Source organism: Echiichthys vipera, assembly GCF_963691815.1.
Source record: "Echiichthys vipera genome assembly, chromosome: 12".
Taxonomy (NCBI): domain Eukaryota; kingdom Metazoa; phylum Chordata; class Actinopteri; order Perciformes; family Trachinidae; genus Echiichthys; species Echiichthys vipera.
In genome coordinates, this window is record NC_139837.1 from 18,210,694 (window position 1) to 18,233,996 (window position 23,303).

General features: G+C 41.6%; 2 protein-coding genes across 4 annotated transcripts in view; both read right to left on the reverse strand.

Annotated features, from left to right (window-relative positions):
• Window positions 1-2,509: 2,509 nt before the first annotated feature.
• kbtbd11 (kelch repeat and BTB (POZ) domain containing 11) lies at window positions 2,510-7,342 on the reverse strand. Its single transcript, XM_083924910.1, has 2 exons — window positions 7,144-7,342; window positions 2,510-6,535 (listed from the first exon to the last, which is right to left on the reverse strand). Exon 2 carries the CDS (start codon window positions 6,430-6,432, stop codon window positions 4,561-4,563), a length of 1,872 nt encoding a protein of 623 aa, XP_083781036.1. The 5' UTR covers window positions 6,433-6,535; window positions 7,144-7,342; the 3' UTR covers window positions 2,510-4,560.
• Window positions 7,343-10,253: 2,911 nt separating this feature from the next.
• Window positions 10,254-23,303, reverse strand: part of arhgef10 (Rho guanine nucleotide exchange factor (GEF) 10) — a 52,532-nt gene continuing 39,482 nt past the window's right edge. For all 3 annotated transcript variants that reach the window (XM_083923595.1, XM_083923593.1, XM_083923594.1), the window contains 4 exons: window positions 19,656-19,830; window positions 12,776-12,898; window positions 11,863-12,383; window positions 10,254-11,770 (listed from right to left, as the gene is read on the reverse strand). In XM_083923595.1, the coding sequence (XP_083779721.1) occupies window positions 11,878-12,383; window positions 12,776-12,898; window positions 19,656-19,830 (804 nt within the window). In that variant the 3' untranslated portion in view covers window positions 10,254-11,770; window positions 11,863-11,877. The remainder of the gene's footprint in view (window positions 11,771-11,862; window positions 12,384-12,775; window positions 12,899-19,655; window positions 19,831-23,303) is intronic.

Here is a 23,303-nt window from a genome sequence, read left to right on the forward strand (position 1 = left end):
ACGGTTTTCACAGCATATTTGCCATTCCTCAATGAAAATGTGCATTTTTTTCATGTTCACTGAGATCATGTACTTCTCCTGTGATGGCATTGCTGCAGAGGCAAGACATGGTCAGATTTTTGAAGCTTTCTAGTCCTGTAGCCTTTTTTAAAATTTTGTACTGTTGAGTTTTCAAAATACAACACCATTTTGAACATGCATTTTAGTCATAGAGCAATTAATTGGTCGATTGATTAATCATGTCGATTAATGCCATGTAGACTATGCTGCAAGTTATAGGCTACAACTAAACAGAGACAATGCGGACAATAAAAGCATAAATGTTCATTTAAGTTCAGCTATTTTCTGTCTCATTTGTTATTATTATGAAATTGTAAGTGTTTTATCAGGCGCAAGAAAAAAACACAACATTAAATGAGCATTATATATCTGCCATCGTCTGCCCTGCTTTCTAAATATTAACATCGGCTATTGGAAAAACCCATATTGCTCAACCAGTAATGCATTTGGCCCTCTGGCAGTTCAGCAGTCTCACTATGCTGGCATGTGCCACTTCATGAAATAGAAGGCATCAATGTTTTAAATTCAGTAAAATGTCAGCCACATGCCTCTGCACCACTGCCTCCAAGACATACAGTATGTCTGTATATTTACTGCATTAAAAAAGAGTTAATTTTACACAAAAACAATAAACTCCTCACTTTACATTAGGTGATCGCCTAGACTGCATTGATGTTCTCGTACTGTAATGCTCTGGTTTCAGATCTGCATCCCAGCATGCTTTAAAGTCTGAGTGAGGTTTTGCTGATGTAGTGTATGAGCAATATTGGCCTTAGTTGGAAAGCGGGCTGAAGAATTTGAAACAAAATCTCCATCGGATTTTTTTACAGGTTATGACAAATCTCAAAAAGTAAACGTAAACCATAATTATGCAACTTTTTAAAAAGATCACACAAATTAAAAGCTAAATTGATGGGGAATAAAAACATCGGACAGATACTGGCTGCTGTATAACTGATGTTCTGTCATGGCACAAATGTTTTTTCACACAAGGAGTAAACTCACCATGGAGAAATGTTTGTTGTTTCACTTGCTGGCAGATCTTATTTCTGGGGTTTTAATTTCATCTAATTGTACATGTTTATCAAATAAATGTCATTTTACTTATTCTTTAGCCAATATATCAACCTTCTCGATTTCTCCCACAACTATATGGACAGGAAGCAAAGTTAACAAGGTATCCAATCCCCTGATGTAGCATGAGGAGCACATAAAGAAATGTCATAAACAAAATCCTGTCTGCACAACGACTTTCCAGACTTAATGCTTGAGAACACTGACATGTGTGATCATAAAGCCAGGTTGGTTAAAGTCTTCCACCCATTGTAATGCTGACAATACTCAAGTATAAGTATTAACGGTGGTCTCTCTTTTCCACTGCCAACACACAATGGGGGATTAAGCAGGCGGCACCTGTATGCACAGTCTTCGGTTCTTGTGAACCATCTGTACATGTGAATATCTTGTGTTGGTCTAATTTTGAGAAATGAAGGAATATTTACAGAAAATCTTTGTTTTAGGTGCAGTTATCCTGTATTTGCCACCTGTTTTTCAAAAGCTACACTGGCTTTAAAATACGATTCTCTCACTTGATCCTTTCATGGATGCAGGGATAGAAAAATCCCTGAGCATCTCATTCTAGTAACGACTAAAAACATCTAAAGTACTGAGTTAACAACATGCTACGTCTGCCTGTCTCTATCTTTGTGAATACAGACACGACTTGAAAGGCCTCAGATATTGCCTCCACTCTTCTGTGGTGTGCAGATGAAGCTTCACTTTCACCTTAATGACTCTGAACTCCAGTATTTACCCTTTGCTGCAGCTGATGCCTTCCATACAGCAGGGAAACAGCTCCCTCTAGTGGTAAAGGTCTAGTATTGTACCTAGGTGTTTTCGACAGAACACGTGTAGAACTTTAACCTCTGACAGGGTGGAAGAATGATTTGCATATTGCCTTTTGGGAGCAATAGCTGTGTGTAATGTTCTTATGTTTATGATGATATGACAGTCACAATTTTGAGATGTATGTACTCTCATAACTATTAGATAGTATATAAACTAGGTCACACTTTCTCAGAAGTATGATGAAACACAATGCAATGATATATAAAAATACATAAGGATGTGGCAAATATCATTGTGATGAAAATTAAAAATGAATGTGGTAGATATGAGTTTCCATTTTGTTTTTGGACTTTTACTCTATCGACGATGCTTGTGATGTAATGTAACTGAGAACTGCGTCATCATCATAGAGTCATGGGATTTCCCTTTAGGAATATTACAACAATTATTATTCATGAATTAGCAAGGAAAATACATTTATTTTTTAGTGAACATGATGGCAGCTCTGTTTTAGGTATGGCAGAATACCCAAAATAACGCAACAGAGGCATATTCAGAAAAGCAGATCATTTTCAGACACAAAATATTTTATTTGAAGCACTTAGTTCTGACTGTTATACATTATCTAACAGCTAATATGTCAGCCCACTCCATATGCCTTGAACAGGAAGCCACTGCCTAACATTGCATTACTTTACTGTCCATCACAGCAGCAAATCCAAAATGACCAATTTCATATACAAAAAAAAATCACAAAAATACGGATGCCTGCGAGCAAAATATCAAAACCACATCCATTTTGTCCTCGTCACATTGACTGCCTGGAGACATTTCTACAAACGTTATCAAAAGCAAATTGTTCCAAGAATATATCAGCATTAGCTTCCATACGACACGCCCACTCTGCAGTAGAAAATACTGGGAAATGTCTGAAAGGACATTCAGAGCAACATTGATATTAATGTGCACTGATGCAAGCGGAACATGGTTGGTGTCATGACAGCAGGATATCTTGTTTGCGGAGACAGCGAGGGCCTTGACCTGACCGTGCCGCAGCACCGTAGTGTCTGATTTGACCTTTGACCTTAAGAGCAGGTCGGCCCTAGCCAGGGTAAAAACCTGCTAGCACTTGAACTTGGTCTGGAAATGGAAGATAAGAGATGCATGTCTGTGTATTCTGAATATCTTGCTTTCCCTTGACTTCACAGGAAGTGCCTGATAGCAGCAAACATGATGTTCTTCCTCTTACAGTTGATTAACTCGACTGTGGCGGCGTCAGCAGAACTTAATCCACAAAACATGCGAAGGTCTTTGTCAGTGTGATCACTTCTTTTATGCGGAAGTCTGAATTGTTATTTATCTTTGGCAAATGTGCTAAATGTAAGAACAGTGACACCTGTGAGTATGCAATATTAGCAAAATAGCATATTCTAAAGAAGAAGAATAAATATTTATGTACTTTAAAACTTGTATCAGTTCAGATACTGAGTTGAAAGGCAGACTTCGTTTTGACTGAAGAGGTCCCCTGAATTACGGTAGGTACAACATAACGTTTAAATGCTTTGAATAGGGAAAGAGAATATTTATGTGGTGTAAGACTGATCCAGTTGCTCTTTTACTGATTATGATTTGACCTTCATTCAAAGGTTGAATCCAAAGCCAGTGAAGATCAGGGTTTGAGGTAAAGCTGCAACGATTCGTCCATTAATCGGTTACTCAGTCGACGGAAATAATCAAGTAGTTAAATAATTGATTCATCATTTTAATGATTTTTCAAGTAATAATAGCAAACATTTTACTTTTCCAGTCTCTCAAATGTGAGAGACTGGAAAACTTTTCTTATAATATGTGATAGTAAATCAAACATATATGGAATTGTACTGTTGGTTGTATAAAACAACACACTTAAATGCTCTTTGGGGTGCGGGAAATTATAGTATCAATAGGTTATAACAGAATTTTTCATTATTATCTGACATTTTGTTGACCCAACAATAAATCAGTTACACACGAAAATGATGAACAATTAGTTGCAGCCCTAGTTCAAAGAATAACGTGTTTCTTCCAAGTCAGTTCCCATTACAGTATAAGTATTAAATAGCATTACAGCAGACCCACCTGTATACTCTGTCTCGTTTGCATAGAACCTGTTTCCTCATTCATAAGGCGCACCATGACTGCTTCCATTCTTTTTTACACAACTTTCAACAAAACACTCATTTTCGTTACCAAAGTCACCAGCCAACTAATTAATATCTTCTAAATAATATATATTATAACTACAAACGTGCGCAAGACCAAAGTGAACACAGGAAATACGCAAAATAACCTACAGTCACTGTCATCATTTCATTTTCGACTGTCCGATACAAATATTGTTGTATTCATTCAACTCTAAAAAAAAAAGTTTCTTTTAAGGCTTAACCCTGCAGACACATTAAATCGCCATGCAAATACACACATTCCATTGCAAGCAGGCAAAGAGATAGAAAGCTGACATTGAAGAGTGTAAATAAGGTCTTCTGATTATTCCAGTTTCACTATGACACATTTATTGTGTTATTCTGGATCTCTCACACACACACACACACACACACACACACACACACACACACACACACACACACACACACACACACACACACACACACACTATGTAACTTTTTCAGGCTTTTCAGGCAAAGTGAGAACAAAAGGAAAAAGAACGCCTTTGGCCTCCAGAGGTGCCCTCAGCGGCTCCTCAACAAAGTAGGCGTTCTCCTCCTCCACTACAAACTGAAGAGTCTGGCTTTTGTTCACACAGTAGATGCAGTTCCCGATCACTGCACACCTGAAGGGTAAATGACTTCCGAGCCTCTGCGATGCGCAATCGTGCCACATTTTCACTATGCTGTTGTACTTAAACACGGTGATCCCCTGCTCACGGTTGACGTCGAAGCGGTAAATGAAGCTTTTGTACGCCACCATGTCGGTGGACTTCTTTCTGCTGTTGTTGAAGGGACACTCCTGCCACTCGTCCCTCTTGGTGTCATACTTAAGAAGGCGGTAGAAGAGAGAGCCTCCTGAAACGTACAGTTCACCGCTGCAGGTTGTGGCTTCGTGGGCCACTGCGAAGGCTCCTTTGGGTAAAGGGGCCACTGAGGTCCAACGGTCCATGCGAGGGTCATATTTTTCCACTGTAAACAAACATTCCCCTCCGATGGCGTACAAGTAGCCATCCATTGACACAAGCTTTAGCTGGGCACGAGCTTGGGTCAGAGGTCTGACCTCAGCCCAGCGGTTGGTTATAGGGTTGTAACAGAAGACCTTGTCTGAAACCTTGCCCTTGTCCCCGTAGCCCTTTATCCCCCCTGCCACAAACAGGTAATTAAACATGGTGCAGATCCCGCACCCTTTAGTGTTTATTTCCTCAGGCATCGCCGTTAAAGGTCTCCAGTCATTTGCTGTTTCGTTAAAGTGGTAAATCATATGATTCTCCTCCAAAGATCCAACCGACAGTGGGCTCTGTGGACGGCTGCCGCAGCGGCTCGGCGGCCGGCTCCCAACGCGATCAAACACATCGTTTATCTCTGCCACCATCAGCGTCTTCCTCCCCTCCATTCTCTTCTTCAGGATCAGATCCCGCTCAGATCCGTTCAGGCGTCCGTACACAGCCGGGTCTTTGAGGATCTGGAGGAAATTGTCACTCATGAACCCGTAGGCAGTCTCCTTCAGTTCACTAAGTCGCTGCTTTTTGGCGATGGTTAGGATCTCATAGCAGTTCCCTGCAGTGATTTGTTCAGACATGGAGTCCATGGCTGCCTGGACAGCACAGGGGATCTGGAGGATTTTAGCCCCTGTAATGACATCTACAACATTGCCCTTGGAAACATTCATCTGAGAGGTGTAAACATAGTCTATTAGAGTAGATAAAGTCTTGTAACTCACTCCCTTCACTTTCAGGATGTCTCGGGACAGCCGTGCTTTGAAGTAGTCGCTCTTCTCTGCCAGAACAGACTTGTGAGCTTTGATCGTCTGCCCGCCGATTTCGATGACTAAATCAGGCTCTCCTTGAGACTGTGTATTTTCAGCTTCCTGGCTGCTGTCCCTGCGCTCGAAATTCGATTTTAGGACTGACCAATCAGTTTCATGTTTGTCTTGGCTAGGCAAGCATACGGAGGAATCTGCACTGTAAGACACTTTAGCTCTGGCGCCATTGTGGATTTCACTGCTTGCACAGTTTTGTTGCAGCGTTCCCTTATCATTGGAGAGGGGAAACTGATCAGCTCTTGAGATGTACGAGCCGTTACGTTTTGCACGGTCGATGTGGTTATTCTCCATCAGTCTTCCATCCAGAAGGTATTCCTTCTCAAACATTGGGGGAGGGCTGAAATCCTGGCTGTCTTGCAGGAATCCTTGGACATAGCCTAAACCTAAATTCCCATCTTTGTCAGAAGGTGTGACAAGGTCGGGGTTCACGGTGTGGAGGATGACATCAGCCTCCACGGTGATAGCCCCTCCTCCCTGCCTGTGACCCTCATTCATCTCGACGTACTCACTGGTGACGGGAGACAGCGCCTTCACCAGTCATGCTGAGTGGATGGAGAGTGGATGGAACAAACTTGTGATGGTGCTCCTCTCTGTTCACCTAAACAGAAAGAAAAAACAAAGAGGGAATTCAACCAGTACCAATGGAGGAGGGAAAATAGAGTCTTGAAGCTGCAAAGACGTCTGTATTCTCCAAGGGGCGCCCTTTCTCCAATACCAGACTCCTCTGAAACCTTGCAATTCAAAAGGAAAAAATGACTTTGCTCTGCCATTGCCAACTATGCTGTGTAATACACTCCTATTGATGTGTCATATCAATGAGTCAGACCAACTGCAGCTGCACTAACCTTTAATACAGTTGAACACAGAAACGGACGCATGTGTATTGTGTCTGTAAACTGCATGACCTACTGCAATAATCACCCTGCCTGTCCATAATTTGTGATAATCTGGAGGCATTCACGGCGCATGCGCACATAGTGTTGCACTGATGGAGGGTTTAATCTCTAATATGACTGGGAAAGGGCGTTTATTATCATATCAGAACTCTTGTCTCTCGTCTAACTCGTTTCCCGACAATGTCAGACAAACGCTGAGAAAGCAGCCCATTTAGTCAAATCAAATTAAGAAGGAATATATATTTAACCTACTTTCAATCCAATTAGAATCCAAAAATAAGGATTCCCACGCATTACCGATGTGACCTACCTGCGTTTTAACCAGCTCGGCACCAGCAGTTTTTCCTGCCAGTCCCTCCACAAAGCTCAGTTACGTAAGGCAAGCCGAAATCCTGATGAACCAGTCCCGGCTGTGTTCCCCTGGACGAGTTGACTTCACCGACAAATGCAGCTGGTGAATCCCATCCGTTCACCTTTTATCCATCGACCCTCTCCAACTGGTTGTTTGGTCACTGAAGCCTCCCCCGGGTTCGGTGGCATGCAGGAGGAGACGATCAAACAGTCATTTCAGGTCGCACCTCCTTCAGATCAGCGCGTCCATAGCTAATTTCCTCCGGTGGAAGAGCGGAGCTGCGCACGTTTCTAGCGTCTTCTTTCCCCCCAGGACGCTGGAGCTGTCCAGCGTGGGCAGCAGAGGTGCTGTCTCTCTCTCACTCTCTCGGACCTGTTAGGACTGTGCTTTTTGTTGTCTTTTTCTCTTACTGTTGACTACAGTGAGGCGGTCATCATTGATCGAAACCACGCCCCTTCAGTCGGAATTAACCCTACACTCAACAGCGTGAGCACGAGGCTCCATCTGTTGTGTGCGCGCACTGGACTCATCCCAGAGATGCGACATTCCTTTACGCACCATCCCTGGGTACCACCAGGGGTGGGGTGGGGGTCAGGGGTTTGAATATATGTGACACCCCCCTCCCCTGCTAACACACATACTGCATACACCAAAGTCGAGTCAGTCTTATCACCATATCACCATAAAAAGTCGAGTCAGTTTTATTTATATAGCCCAATATCACAAATCAAAAATGTGTCTTGTAGGGAGTTTTACTCTCTGTGCAGCATTCAACCCCCTCTGTCCTTTTTGACCCTTTGCCTATGATAAGGAAAAACTCCCTCTCCCAGGACAGACAGATGGGCAATATATGTTGCGTGTACAGAATAGACCAACACAATACAATTAAAATAAGACAATCTATATGATGATTCATAGAATGTGAACATGTATGACAAATCCTAGCGGATGTTAAAACACAACCTCCTCTCAACCCCGGGACCTGGGAAGAAGACATGCTACGTAAGCACACAAGACGCAAAACTAAACTGAATATCCCTAAAAATCTGCATAATAGATTACTACAGCAATACTGGTACACATAACAAATGAAATACCAGGCTCTCTGAGCGCCCAAAGGGATTTTATATTATACTAACACTATTAAAAAATCAATAAAAGTTCCATAGACAATGTGCACAGTTTATCACAGTATCTGTAGAACTGACAAGATCACTCTTTAGAGTAAATTGTAAGTTTATACTTGAGGCAGGTTTAACCCTGTGACAGCCTAAGAAATGTGAGTCACCCTTTCCTTTTGGAAATGATCCAAAATCATTTCTGACTAACTCCTACAAGATATACAGCCTGAACCAATAAAGGTGCATCATACAATGTATTTGCGTAGTAAAAGCTGTAATGTAACGTCACTCTTATGGAAAAGTGACCCTGGAATAGGAAATGTTGGTTTCTGCAGTGATAAAAGAGGTGGACAATACACTCAACACATGAAAAGGTCTTATAAGAAGTTGCACACCCCCACAGGGCAGCAGCAGTAGCAGCAGACGTTTTTATCCAGGGTCCATAACCCCTCCACTGTTGCGATGGCGTGTCTTAACAACTGGCCTTCAGATATAAAAATAGAGGGGAGCCACCGCAAGGGCATCGCTCAGCTATCAGCCCTGTGAGATTAGAGGGCATCCAGCTGGGAGGTTTTAATTCCAGATATTTTGAGAACAAAGACTCGCTGACGACTGATATACAAGCGGTCTCCATGGAAACATCAGGGTCAGAGGGAAAACAAAAGACTTCCAGTTGCAGAGCTGTCTTGATATGAGACCAATGGAGACACCCACCCAGACAAACAGATAACTGGGTAACTTGGTTGGTAGTGACACTGAGGCGTTGCCGTGGTTTCCTTGTAGTTAATAAATACCAGCCAGTATTCAGTTAAAGAAGTTAAATATTATCTCAGGTTCAAGTCAGCATAGTAACTACCCCAAAAAATCAGATGAGATAATATTTGGGATAAGCCCAGGGTGCCGCGGATTGTAGCATGGGAACAACTCCAACCTGAAATCATTGTATCTATTTTTGTTAGAACTCGCAATCTGGTGAAACATGGTTGTGCAACAGTGGATGTGGGCGTTACAAGAGAGAAAAAGTCTTGACCCTCTCCGTTTGGCAGTAGGAGAAATGAGCAGTGAAATCCCGGAAGAGCTGCATCAGGCTCAATTCCTGTGGCCCCTCAGGCACATTGCTAGTCCCAGCATGTACTGATGGCTGCACACAAGCAGAGTGGAGTAGAACTACAGGGATAGTTTGACTCGTGAGAAATAAGCACACTAACAATCTTTCCTCCCCCGCCTACAACATGACTTCAATCTGTTACTTAAGTCAGTAACTGGTGCTTTCCCAAAATGCCAACTCCTTTGCATTATTTGTTTTAGCTGGAAACTTGCCACATTTGTAGAAACTTCTCCACAAAGTTGATGTGAATTAACCAAGAAGAGAGTCATCAGTCAAATGAAAATACTGTATAAGGTAAAATAGGTGGATAGTTCAATGAAAAATGCTCACTAAAACGCACAGAACTGCATATATCCTCTGAAAATGAAAGGGGACATATTGTACTCGGGTTCGTATTGTTTTTTGAGTTTCTACGAGAACACGTTTACATGGTTTAATGTTCAAAATGTTTCCTCACAGTGTCAGTCTGAATATACCCTATTCACCCTCTGACTGAAACACTCCTTTTAGTATTAGTGCCTGTCTCTTTTAGACCCTATCAGTCTGCTCTGATTGGTCAGCGTTTCTTGGTCTTCCATATCTGTGCTCTCGGCGTCTCTGCACCGTCATTGCAGCTGGGGAATGACTGTGAAGGCCCTGTGGCGACACTTTCTACCTACACTGGATATCAAATTTAGAGAACAAATTAACACTTTATTTGTTTGGAAATCATTATTTTCTAATGTTCAGAATTTGATAGAATATCAGTTGTGGCTATTTGATAGAATATCAGTTGTGGCTTTACCACTGCTGTACTAGCATGTTTTTTTTTTTAAATAACAAAGGATCTTCAACAAAAACCTTTATTTTTGTGAAAAAACAGTGAACAAAATTAGAGAACAGTAACCATTGTGTCAGAAGAGAAGATTTAAACAATGTTTTCTTAAGGCTATAGGATTCGAAACAAATGGATAGGAAGTGCAGAGGCCCTTGCTTTGTATGCGCCCACAGGAAATCACTAGTTTCTCACACTGCTCTGGTTTGATCTTGGTCCATTCTTCTTCAGTCTCTTCCATAGTTCAGTAACTGTACTGGGTTTCTCAGACATTACTTTGTCGCCAAGGATTTTCCGGAGATTCTCTATGGGGTTTATATTTGAAAAAAACAACAACAGTATTTCAGAAAAATCCAGTATTTATAATTTGTTCTCTAATTTTTATCTCCAGTGTATATATAGTGAAGTTGTGACATCACAACCGTACAGAAGTGCCGACGGCTCGCTAAAAGCACAGTTTCTGAATACGGGCTGTGTGAATCTCTCTGTGGATTGAGTATTTGTATCTTCACTTCTCATTTAAACAGCACCTCAACCTCAAACAGGCAGCTTTAGAATAAAAAAAAGAAACCACACTTTTTACAACATGGGACCTTTGAATTAAATACAATGTAGTACACAATGTTGCTCAGTAAAACAGTTTATGATATTGTTAATACACATAACAGAAGTAAATACATTGTGACAAAAGTATAAAGCTTTTTTTTCTTTTTTTAAATATCCTTATAAGACAAACATATGTTGGGGGGGAAGAAAATCTTTCCTGATGATAACAACTCTTTCATGCCTTTATGAATAGAAACCTGGCCAGCCAGGGATTTAAGTAGTAGAGCCTTCCCAAACAAATTCAGTCATCAATATTTCACCTTTTCTATCCCTTCTCTCCATTAACAGAATGGTAAGAGCACCAAGCCGGTCCAATAATAAAATGATTTGATTCCATATAACCGTTCTCTGACCCCAGAACCCATAAACATGTAATCCTGAGTTGTCATACTTCATATTTACAACTCTGACCTCGACAGATGATCGAACGGTCTGGCCAAAACCTAATCCCAATCTTAATAAAACCTTTATGTAACAGATTCAAAACCCGTCGTAACCTTACCCACCTTTCAGGAAGGACAACGTCTCGTTTTTTTTTCAACACTGATTTGAATACTGCAGTCACGTACAGTACACTGGTATGGCACAAACACTGGATAGTAATGTATTAGCCATGTTATAGAACAACAACCAACTCGGTCAGAGGGGGAAATAAAAATAAAGACAATGTTTCAGTGTTTTCAAACAACTATATCCTTAACAAGTACAGTACATCCTCTGACTGGTCTGTGGGGTGTTGTTTGCTTCGTCAATCATCATGATTGAGTGGTTATATTGATCCTTAGTTTTTTTAGTGTCAGGAGACATCATTCTAATCATCGTCAGAGTATTGTGGAGTGCTTGATGCACTTCTGGTTTCAGTTTTGATTGATCCCAAATATTCAGTCAAGTGGCACAACAGATCACCCTTGTGATAGTTGTGGGCGGCACTTTAACCTGAAATAGGACAGAGAATATAGGTAAGATCCTTATACAGGTAAGCAATTACATTTCCTACTGGTTATTGATAAATATTATTTCAAACCTACCATGGTGCTTTAGTGTCACATGTTGAGTAATGGGATCTGCCAGATCATGATGGTAGAGGTGGCGTCGTCATGGCGAGACTGTTTGATCTTTTTGTTGACCCTGCGGTGGCCCAAGCCTCCCGACACCACCAGCAAAGAGCTGACATCCACCTTGCTGGACCGGCGGCCCCTCTGGTGATGGGCCGGGTCATGGAGCATGTCGTAAAGGGCCCCGTCCTCTGGCCCATGCTCCAAGGAGCCCTGGGATGGTGCTAGGGAGCCGCAGGACGAGGAGGACATGGAGTCCTGGAGAGCCATGGTGGTGCAGCCTGCCTCCCCCAACCACACGCCCCGTCCCTGAGGAGGATTTGAGGCTGCATCTGAGGGGGCCTGGGTGTTCTCCCCATCATCTGTCTCTGTTGGTTGGACTGAGGTGGGAGGGGTGGAAGATGGTGGGCCAGTGGGCCGGTTGCACACTGCAGCAGCCACGCTGAGGAACTTGACTGGGCCGTTGTGAGCGTGTAAGGATACCATACCCCGACCTGACAACAGATACAGCCACATTAACATTCACCCAGGACGCCCTTACACACCTCATTATTTATTTGTGGATATAAAGTGTATCACCTGTATACATACAGTATCTGATAATTGCAAGTTATATTCCCCAATTTAAATTATGATTATCTGATCTTCTCTGTTTTACATTATAATATGAATATCGTTGGGACTTGTTTGTCAGCAGTTTGAACATTTCTCCTTAGACTCAAGGAGACTGTGAAGAGCCTTTTATAAAACAATCCTATAACTTTTTATAGTCTAGATGATTAATCAGTTAATCAGACTAATGAATAATGAAAATAAGCCTTAGTTGCAGGCCTTAATGAAATGAAAGTGCATTTGAATATGCGATACAATGATATTTCAGTTTTACCTGTGACCTTGGGGATCCCCTGCAGTCTGGGGACAGAGAGGGCCACAGTCACCCCCAGGTTGGTCCCTACCAGCAGCAGACCATGACAGACCAGCAGACTGCTTACGGACACTCTCTGGTTCCCTATGGAATAAAAAAACAGAGGCATACCATTAGTTTATTCTTGCATAAATCGAATTTAGTTTGAAATACTGAGTCACAGCTGACACATGTTTCTTGGCAAACACATTCTACCATTGATTTAAAGAATCAGCTATGATCTGATATACCTCACACAGATGCACCATGATCATGCACACATATATATCCTGGAAAATCACAAAAGTGCACAGCTAATGGACCACTTGAATACAGTATAGTGCGCAGGAGGGAGGGAGGGAGGTGTATGTTTTCAGTGAGTGGGGGGCATTTCTTCAGTAACGATGTTCAACAAATATTTGTCTCCAAGGCAACGTGAAGAGTAGCCTGGATAAAAGCAGCTCTTTTCAAGCGTCTGAACACAGAAAAATGTGCAATTATGGTCCGCTTGAAGTCAAACAAACAAACACAAAAGTGTTTTGTCACAGAATGAGTGAAGCGTAATGCTGTAATTAAGCAGGGAGCTTGGCCTTTGCAGCAGCTACAACAGGACAATCTGACCTGACCTTTTCTCTTTCCTCCTAGTCAGAAAAATCACTGTGATGCCATTTTAGACTGAAAAAGCCGTGATTAGTTTAACAGCGCCTTTCAGGAAGGGTGGCAATAAAGCTAGGCTTGCTGACAGCTTGCTGTGTTAGGTGACTTATTATGTGGAATTTGGCACTCGACTCAGACCGTCCTCACACGGGAGCTTTGTCGGGATAAGCTGTGCAACAAATGGTATTGAGTAAGACATTTTTATCATCAGTTTTTATGATTGTAATAAGAATCTGGGGTTTTGCAAAAACAGACTTTTCGGTCCCGCTATGTGGGAGGTGAGACTGTCATGAGTCATTACTGCTATAATGGCTTGACTTGAATTTCCTCCCTCAAAGTAATCCTCTTGGGGTTTAGGAAAAATTACTGCCAGTCTCTCTGTCTGACCCCCCTCACTAGAGCTGACCTATTGCATGGGGCACACAAACGCCATACTGCCATACTTCTAGGAATCATACCGGATAGGCGGGCAGGTACAGTTGAAGACTGGACCCTGAGTCCTGCCTACATGTGCTTCTAATGAGGGCCTAGAGTTAGCAGAAACACACAGACTGCCGGTCGGGGGCCTTGCTCAACTTCCTCCTTTCATAATATTTGGAGTTCCCCACCCAGAGGGTGAACTAAAATAAACCCAGAGTGAACGTCAACACTGTCCAGTTCTGGTCCTGATCCGGCTCTGGAGCACCACTTTGATCTGCACTTAGTCCTGACAACCAACAGCAAGAAGGAGGAGCAAATCCTAAACATTACAATAATACACTATATCAGCCATTCAATAAGTCTAAGAATAACTCAGATCAGCACAATGTGAGCAATTACCCTTTCAGTCTCTCTTGCAGGAAGCTTTTCCCTCTTTTTATATTACTGTTATTGTAATGCTATTGGAAGTGTTCTAGGTCGTACATTCACACCCACATTTTTTCTTGACAGATTAAAAATTTTGTTCACTCAATAATACGAAGACACATTTTTATCAATTGCATCATTGAGAAACATTTAGGGTGCTGTATTTCTATTAAATGTGGGGATGTACTTAGTTTAACAGTGCTTTGAGCTAAATGCTAATGCTCACAATGACTAGCATTAACATGCTGATGTTTAGTTATCCATCAGCAGGTCCTTTCTACTTAATCCTTGTATATCTGAGTGGATGTTCACTTAAAACTAAGTGTTTTATCCGTGTTGGGATGTGTGCAACAATGGTGGCGTACAAACAAAGAAGAGCTGGAGGTGTTATTTACTGACCCCCCTGATGTTTGTCTCCCATTAGGCCATGCATGGCTGCCTATTTAGGTCACAGAGCAGCAGACAAAGGCAGACTAGACCCTCAGCACAGCAACCAGCATCCTTTGAGACATCATCATGGTACAGTCTGCTTTGATGCTCTGTAGTGTACTGTTCTTTTATTCAATTTTAACTGTATTTGCCTCACTTCATCTTTAATATGAGCATTTTTGACTATTTTACAGCTTTGTCCTGATGTGGATTATTTGTCCTACTTGTCCAGGACTCAATCTGGTCCCACAGAGGTTCAATAAAATAGTTCAATAGGGAGATCCATTGTGCATTTCTATTTGTTTTTAACATGTCTAACTCAGAGGAATATATATGTGTAAATGTATTCAGATTAATCCTTTTAATGTAGGGAGAAAGAAGTATGTTTTTACTGCACAATGTCAGAATTATTGCCCAATCAACTAAATTACTCTAAAACATGAGCTGGGTATGTTTCTTTAAAAAACACTAGCAATGAGTTACAGTGAAAATGACTGCTATTACAGCATATTAGCTTGCTGTCTGTTTAGAGCTTGGATAAAGAACTCCTGTCTGCAATGAAGGGAGTTAGCAGAATTGCTCCAACATGCAAGAACTTGAGAAGGATAACCCCACCTAGAACACCTCCTACATTCAACACTGAACCATTTACAGAGGCATTCATACTGAAGACAACGCCCCACGTCTCTGATTGTCCGTTCTGTGGACAAACCAATATTGCATTAGGATCTGTTACATAATATCCCTCCTTAATAATGCAGACTTCCTGTAGAATAGGGATGAACAAATCAGAGATAAAAAATCAGAACAATGGCTCTTGTCATTTTCTGATAAGCTGATATTAGTTTTAGTTTGTGTCTCAGTAAATGTACATCAATGGAGCACAGAATTGCAGAGGTCCCATCACACTGACTCCAATGCATCGACTGTAGGCAGTCCCTCCTGTCCAAACAGTTTGGTGTGCAGTTCCAATTACATCAGAGTTCATGCAGAAACAGCACATTTTTTTGTTTCATTATCTTCCATAGAAGCAGCAGCAGCCAGCAGTGATCAGTGCCACTGTGGAGCATTCTGGAAAAACACAGATCACAACGGACTCAGAAAGAGCGGCAGACAGGACTTCATGCAACTGCTTCATTTAAATATCCAAATCACAACCAAACAACCTTGTTTGTGATTAAAACTGTAGAAAAAAACCCCTTACTGTCATTCTGATTGACAGCCCAAGCAGTTGTGCATCCAGAATCAGAATAACATTAACCTCTTAATATTCTGACAGGCTTCTGGTGGGCCTGCTGGCTGCTGGCTCGTTTTACACAGTGAGGTCAAGTAAAAAAAAAATGGTCTCACTCCAATGAAATGAGTACTATGGGGACTAACATCATCACACATGAAAATAGTTGGGCTCACTGAATTCACAAGGGTCTCAGCTTTCCAGTCAGACCCAGTTTATACAATTCCAAAAATGCAAAAATATTCAAATACATGCGAAAATAAAAAGATTTGTACTGCCTGAGAAAAACTGGTGGTTTTTTCACCTGCTTTCGATAATCATAAAGTCGGCGTGTCTGTAACAGGGAGACTTGTGGGTACCCATAGAACCCATTTTAACTCAGATATCTTAAGGTCAGAGGTCAAGAGACTCCTTTCAAAATAGTCATGACAGTTTTTCCCTCGCCAAAATTTAGCCTAACCTTGGAGCATTATTCAGCCCCATTCCCAAACTAGCAGGACATGGCTGATACCCTTAGATTATCTAGTTTCTTATCATACCAATAGCTTCACCTAGCTTTCAGCTAGAGCCTGCTACAGCCTCTTAAAGACGCTCCCGCAGGTCTCTTTCTGGGGTGGGAGTCCAAGGGCCCAACACTGTTATCAGAGGAAGTCCGCTCTAAATAGCATTGCCCAATGGATGGATGCTTTCATTTGTGGTGGTCTGTCCCTGAACCAACTTCCTCTGTGGTTGCATGGATCCTATTAGCTTATATGGGCAGTGAGATCCCAAAGCAGGCTGCTTTTATCATTTACATCTGTCTGACAAAGAGACCTTCTACTTGTAACTCTAAACACTGGGTACTAGAGTAAGATTCTCCCACAAGATCAAGTCAGCGTGGATACTCCAAGCAGTTGGTCATCTCTTACATTTTTACATGCAACTAGGGGTTTCCTAAGGAAACTTGGGTTTGTAAATTTAGTGTGACTACTTTTGCCAGTTCTGTTAATAAAAGACAGGAGCATAACACAGCTAACCATTGTGCCACGTAGGACAACTTGTATCCATGGATACAAGAAGCTGTGAGTGGATGGTTCTTTGTTGCAATTTGTATTCAAGCCTCCGCAGCTTTGGATTCTGTCTTCACAGCTGCCCAAACAGCTAAGTGGTATTTAAAACCATCTCCCAAAAGCTAATAACATGAGATCTGACATTCTGCTGATTAAAAAATGCTGCTTGGGAGAAGTGCCTGATGAAAAGAGCTAACCTGCTTTAGCAGATATTACACAACCCCCACACATTCTCTCTTGTCATTTTGCTAAATAGTTCTGGTGCCTCTCTGAATGTTATTACTACCTTGTGGCAATAATCGAGAAATTCATCCGAAGACTAAATGTGCAAACAGTCTAGGCTGAGCTAGGCTAATGACAATACTGCTAATGACACTGAAGATGAGATTGCACAAAACAACTGTGGGCTAGTTGTTATCTGCAGACCACAACACACACAGATTAAACCACAGCTGTCATCAAAAACCAAAACTCAGATCAAAACCTAATTTAAGAATAAAAAAACCCCTGTGCAATCCAGTTTCAAGAGGATGGCAAGGATCTGCGTTTCAACAAAAATATCTATAACATTTTAATATTATAAAGAATACTTTAGCAAATGTGCACCAAACCACAGCTGTCTGCATTACTCAGCATTGAGGAAAAAGAGATTAAACTGCACAAATCCTGACTTAATACCAATAGAAGCAAGAAGCAACAATCATCCTTTTAGACTGTGTGTTTTTGGGTCAAGCTGATGTAACACAGCAGATTACAGCAGCAGGACGTTCTGATGACTTCAGCCTGGGACAGTTGTCACAGTAACAGTCATTTGGTTTGACGGCGAAAATGTTTGGCTTAAACACACATGGCAGGAAACTGTTTCACAACCAACAGCCGCACACTAAATACAATAGTATCTTATGTGATGATAACAATTGTCATAGTGACAAAGCTAATGTCCGCGTTAAAGAACACATTCAAGAGCTCAAAACAGTGTTATGGTACGATGCAATAACTCATCGGTGTTTCAGAGCCTCTAAAATAAATGTTTGCTACCCCTCAATTAAACTCCTCTTAAATCAGATAGTCTGTGAAATACGGCTCATTTGTCTTGCCTCTGATGTTGTTCTGCAGACATTACAGCCTGGTAATAACAGGTTTATATCTGCACTGCAGGAACAAACCACTGCTTTCATCTAAACAACTGTTCCCCCTGTAATGCTATGGGTCTGTGAAAGAGAATAATCAACCTTCAGATACTCCTACATTGTTGTTTATGTTGAATGTAGAAAAGTTTGGTTCTATATGTAATTACAGTTGATATTTTATGCCAGCATAACATTCTGATCAATTGAGGTTACTTGTTGATGGATAGAGTGTTTTTTCTACATTCTAAGTGGTGTCTTTTTTAATATAATAGTGAGTTCCAAAACAAGCTCTTCATCTTTGGTACCATAATGTTTCATATAGCTGGGAAATGCTTTTTTATAATGAACTCCACTTCTCTCAGCTACAAATATGCACTATATTTCAATGTGATGTCATAATTCACATCTTTGTTTGGTCACTTATCAAAAAAATGTCCCATTATTTGTTTCTACAAAAATTCCTTTTAGACATCACCATTCAGAGCACCCCAATTGTGGTGGAAAATGACTTGACAAGGTCAAAAGTTTACTCTATGCAACACTATGAATAGAGACAAAATGAGAGGTTCCGGATTCACAGTTTAGACTAAAAGAGGATGAGAGCATGACAAGCCTGCCATAACAAGAGCTGCCTGGATGAGCACCTGCACTGATGTCAGCTAATTACTGACAGCACTTTGATGGAGGTCCTATGACCTCATGTTTTCACAGTCCACACATGTTGGGCTGTATCTGAATAAATATATTTGACCCGCTGATCACAAGATCATATATCAAAAAAGTGAACTTTGTCAGTTTGACACTCTCTAAAATGTTTCAGTCTCAGATAGGCGTATAGATCACATTACTGACTGACACTCAAGGGCAGGCGAAGAGAACTGAGAGAGGCGGTGGTTGTTGAAGTAGTAAAGGTGGTCCAAAGAATCACCATGACTGAATCTAACGCCACAAGGCTCTACATGCTACAGTACTGTATGTTTTGTTATTACTGTGTAGAATAAACCTTAAAAGATTCAAATATTTTTGTGTGTGTGTTTTGAGCCACCTTAAAAGAAAGGTAATACTCGCAGTAGTATAAAATAGGCAGATGGTGTTATTGTGCGTTTGATGTTTTTAATGTAACATCTTAAACCTCCAGAACTGGAGATGGATCGAGAAGAGATCCCAACCAGATTTCATTTGTCCAACAAAAATAAAATGTTGGGGATGGGATGCCAAAAAACCCAAAACAACAGGAAAGAAAGGGAATAAAGGAGTTTAGCAATGTAGACTGACTAAATTCTGTCTTTGATGCTGAATATTTGAACTAATACAAAAAAATTAACCCCAGACAGATGACTTTTTCTCCAATACTCACTGTGTAATGAATAAGTGCCTGAAAAGACTTTATGTTATGACCAGTTATGCTGATATAAGTAATAACTATCTACATAATAGTTCTTCTTTTTAATATCCACTGGAAACTAAACTGGGTTCATATTTTCTCAATCTAGAAATCAAAGTTATGTATGTCTTACCAGGCAGTGTATTGTGGACAGGTGTGGCAATGTTAATGTCCTGCAGGTGCTCCAGGGTCTCGGTGTGGTAAAGGCGCAGAGTGGAACCAGAGCTGAAGGCGACCCAAGTGCCCACCCCAGCCACCACCATGTGGGACACCACCATGCCCTCTTCCTGGTGGGCCTCCAGTTGCCTCTGGATGGAGAGATAGCATTAAGTGACAAAAAAACATTCTAGTCTGTATGTTTAGGTCATATCTCCATGACAACACTGATGTGGGTAAGCCTGTAAATGTTCTTATTTAACGTTCCCCAAAGCAATTTCAGTCAAAAGCAACTGGACTTGGTTATTTGTCTAGGAAGACGTTTCACCTCTCATCCAAGAGGCTTCATCCGTCCATGTACGCAACTGACCAAGCTGGGACCGGTCCAACTATCTGGCGTGGAGATCCCGGTATTTAACCTCTCACAAGGCTGATGATATCACTGGAACCATTTGTGCTCCAAGTGTTGTTAGAGTGAAAGTCAGTGGTGGGAAGTTGGTTTCGACTTTGTTAGTGTTCTATTGGGACATAACGACAAGTTGTTGGAATCACAGGAGGCCATTTGTGAAAAGTTGGCTTTGAACTCTTTCAAAGGAGTAACACCGAGCCATTGGTTCAGATATGTGGACGACACACGGGTTAAAATCTAATCCAAAGAGGTGCAAACTTTTACTGAACATATAAACCCAGTGGACAGATACTTAAATTTCACCAGAGAAGAAGTCAAGGACAACAGTTTGCCTTTCTTAGACTGTGACGTCCATATGGAGAAGGACAGGAGCCCCCACATTGGGGTATACAGAAAACCCACTCACACAGATCAATATCTACTGTTTGACTCTCACCAACCCACACAAACACAAGCTTGGAGCTATCAGAACACTGCATCACAGAGCTGATAACGTACCCACCAGCTCACAGGCCCAAGGGGAAGAACGAGAGCACCTGAAAGGCGCCCTCACTTGTGGTTACCCCGGCTGGACCACTGTGAAGACGGCAGCTGCTTCCAGAAAGAAAACCAAAGTGGTTGAAAAAGAAAAAGAAAACAGGACAAACAACATAGTCATCCCGTATGTGGCTGGGGTATCAGAGAAACTCAGGAGGATCTCCAACAAAAAAACACTGCATCCCTGTGTATTTCAAACCCAGTAACACACTCAGACAGAAACTAATACATCCCAAGGACAGAACACCACACACCCACAAAAGCAATCTGGTTTATGCTGTCCAATGCAACGAGGAATGCAAAGATCTCCAACTCCTCAGGCCTGGACCCTGCTGTCCACTTACATCTCAAGGAGAAAGCCCACTCCTTTTATGACAATGTCCACACCCTGGACCGAGAGGACAGATGGTTTGAAAGAGGAAAAAGTGAAAGAAGCCATCTATGCAAAAGTAGAGAACCATCGCTAAACAGAGGAGGAGGTCTGAGACACCACTTATGTCCAACTTACAATGCAGCCCTTTCATCCCTTCCCAGGAGATTCAACAATCTAACCTCAAAGAACAACAGTTCACAAATGGCCTCCTGGGACTCCAACAACTTGTCGTTAAGACTCAATAGAACACTAACGAAGTCATAACCTACTTCCCACCAACGGCTGTCTCTCCAACGGCGGTCGTTGGCACTTGGAGGACCAAGGGTTCCAGTGACATCATCGGCCTTGTGAAAGGTTTAATACCTGAATCTCCACACCAGATAGTTGGACCAGTCCCAGCCTGGTCAGGCTATGTGGACTGATGAAGCCTCTTGGATGAGAGGTGAAACATCTTCCTAGACAAATAACCTAGTCCAGTTGCTTTTGACTGAAATTGCTTTGGAGATACTGATGTGGGTGAATTTTTTTTGTCCCAGGCTAGTCTTGCAAGCTATTTAATTGGATGTTAAAGTTTATGAATAATTAGGGGCACAGCCTCTTGAGTGACAGCTAGCTGCTGCCCTCACTTCACCTTGGAGGTATATGTCAGTCAGATGTATATGTCAGGGACGTATGTCCCTCCCCCCAACATAACATCAATGACATCTTTTTTGGTAAGAGGAAATGAGACAATTTGACAAGATGGCGACTCCTGTAGGCCAGTATGATTGGATCAAGTTAAGAGAACGGACCTCGACCGAGAGGCTACGTCCATTTTTTATACAGTTTATTGGTAAGGATGCCTATAGAAATATAAGTGAGTGCGCCCTAAGGAGCACAACAGCTTCTAAACCAGTGTTGGCTGCTGGTCTTTCAAGGAGGGAAAGCTAATTTTTTCGGCCTACATCATAAATGTGTTTGTTTATTTATATGTAAATTCTTCCCTTTGTTCTTTTCAAGAAAATTATCTGTGACCTTATCATACCGACAAGGCGTCTTTTCCAGGGACTTGACCAGTGTCCTCTCAATGGCCAGCAGAGCTAGGCTGCTTAAACGGCCTTTGCCCAGCTGGAGCTGCTGCGCCAGGCTACTGTGAAGAGTGACCGTCTGTGAGTGAGTGTGGGTGTGAGTGTGAGTGATCATGACGGGGGGAGAAGCTGTGCAGTTGCTGCTGCTCGTTGAGGAAAGAAACCGCAGAGTGACAGAACAGAGTCGCTAAACACAACGCTAGTCAATGTTGACAAAGACAAAGTTGCTGGGGATCGGTAAAGTCTCCGGATCAGTTCAGAACAACGGAATAAAAAACTTGGAAAATGCTCCGCCGGCTGTTTATTCTTCAAGATCGCTGATCGCTCATTTAGCTGTCAATCGAAAAAGGATTCCGCATCAGACAGCTCATCCAATCATCATGCAGAAGCCAATGACCGTCTAGTTTCGCTGCAACCCATGCTGTTCAATGTAATGTCGCTGATTAGCTGCTAATTAGCTGTATAGCCTGCAAACTGAGGTTAACAGTGCACTTTTTCACAGTGAATGTCTGTTTGTTTAGTTGGTTCATTCAACGAGCTAAGTTGCAGAACAAGACATGTGTTCATGTTTGTAAGTTAGATAAGACGAAGACGATAGCACAAAATCTTACATCTTAATCAAACCATGTCGTTGTTCAAACTCTAGTGCTGTTTAGCAGTTTTCTGTCAGGCTTTGATTATCTGCTTATGATAGAATACTGATGCTAAAGAATGCAAACAATGTCAAAACAGGCTATTGCACAAACAGCACAGTAGACTGTTGTTATTGACATTTTAAATGCAGGTTAAACATGGCAGTGGCCAAAGGGTGAATTTTTGACTGTCTTGTGCTTGCCGACTACAAACCAAAGAAAAACTATTTGAAAAGCAATCAACCCACAGAAAGCCTGTCTCAGTCTGTTTAGACTACAGCAGCCCATGCATTGTCTGTGGTTGTAATGTCTGGGATTCTGATTATGCTTTAGAATCACATTTCTACAATCGCATTGAATATGAAACAATGTTGGGTTTCTTTTTTTGCCAAAATGCACGAAAGCTGTTTATTCAGTGGTGATGTCAGTATTTCACAACATAATGAGACTGTCATGTGTAGTCAAAACAGGAAGCATAAGGAAGGTAGAATTTATTTTTAATAAGATCTTGTATATAAATGTTAAAACTAGATCAACTTTATAAATCATGTTTTCTTTCATTCTTGATTTCCTTTCTTTCCTTAGTTCAAACAAGAACAGTTTTCAC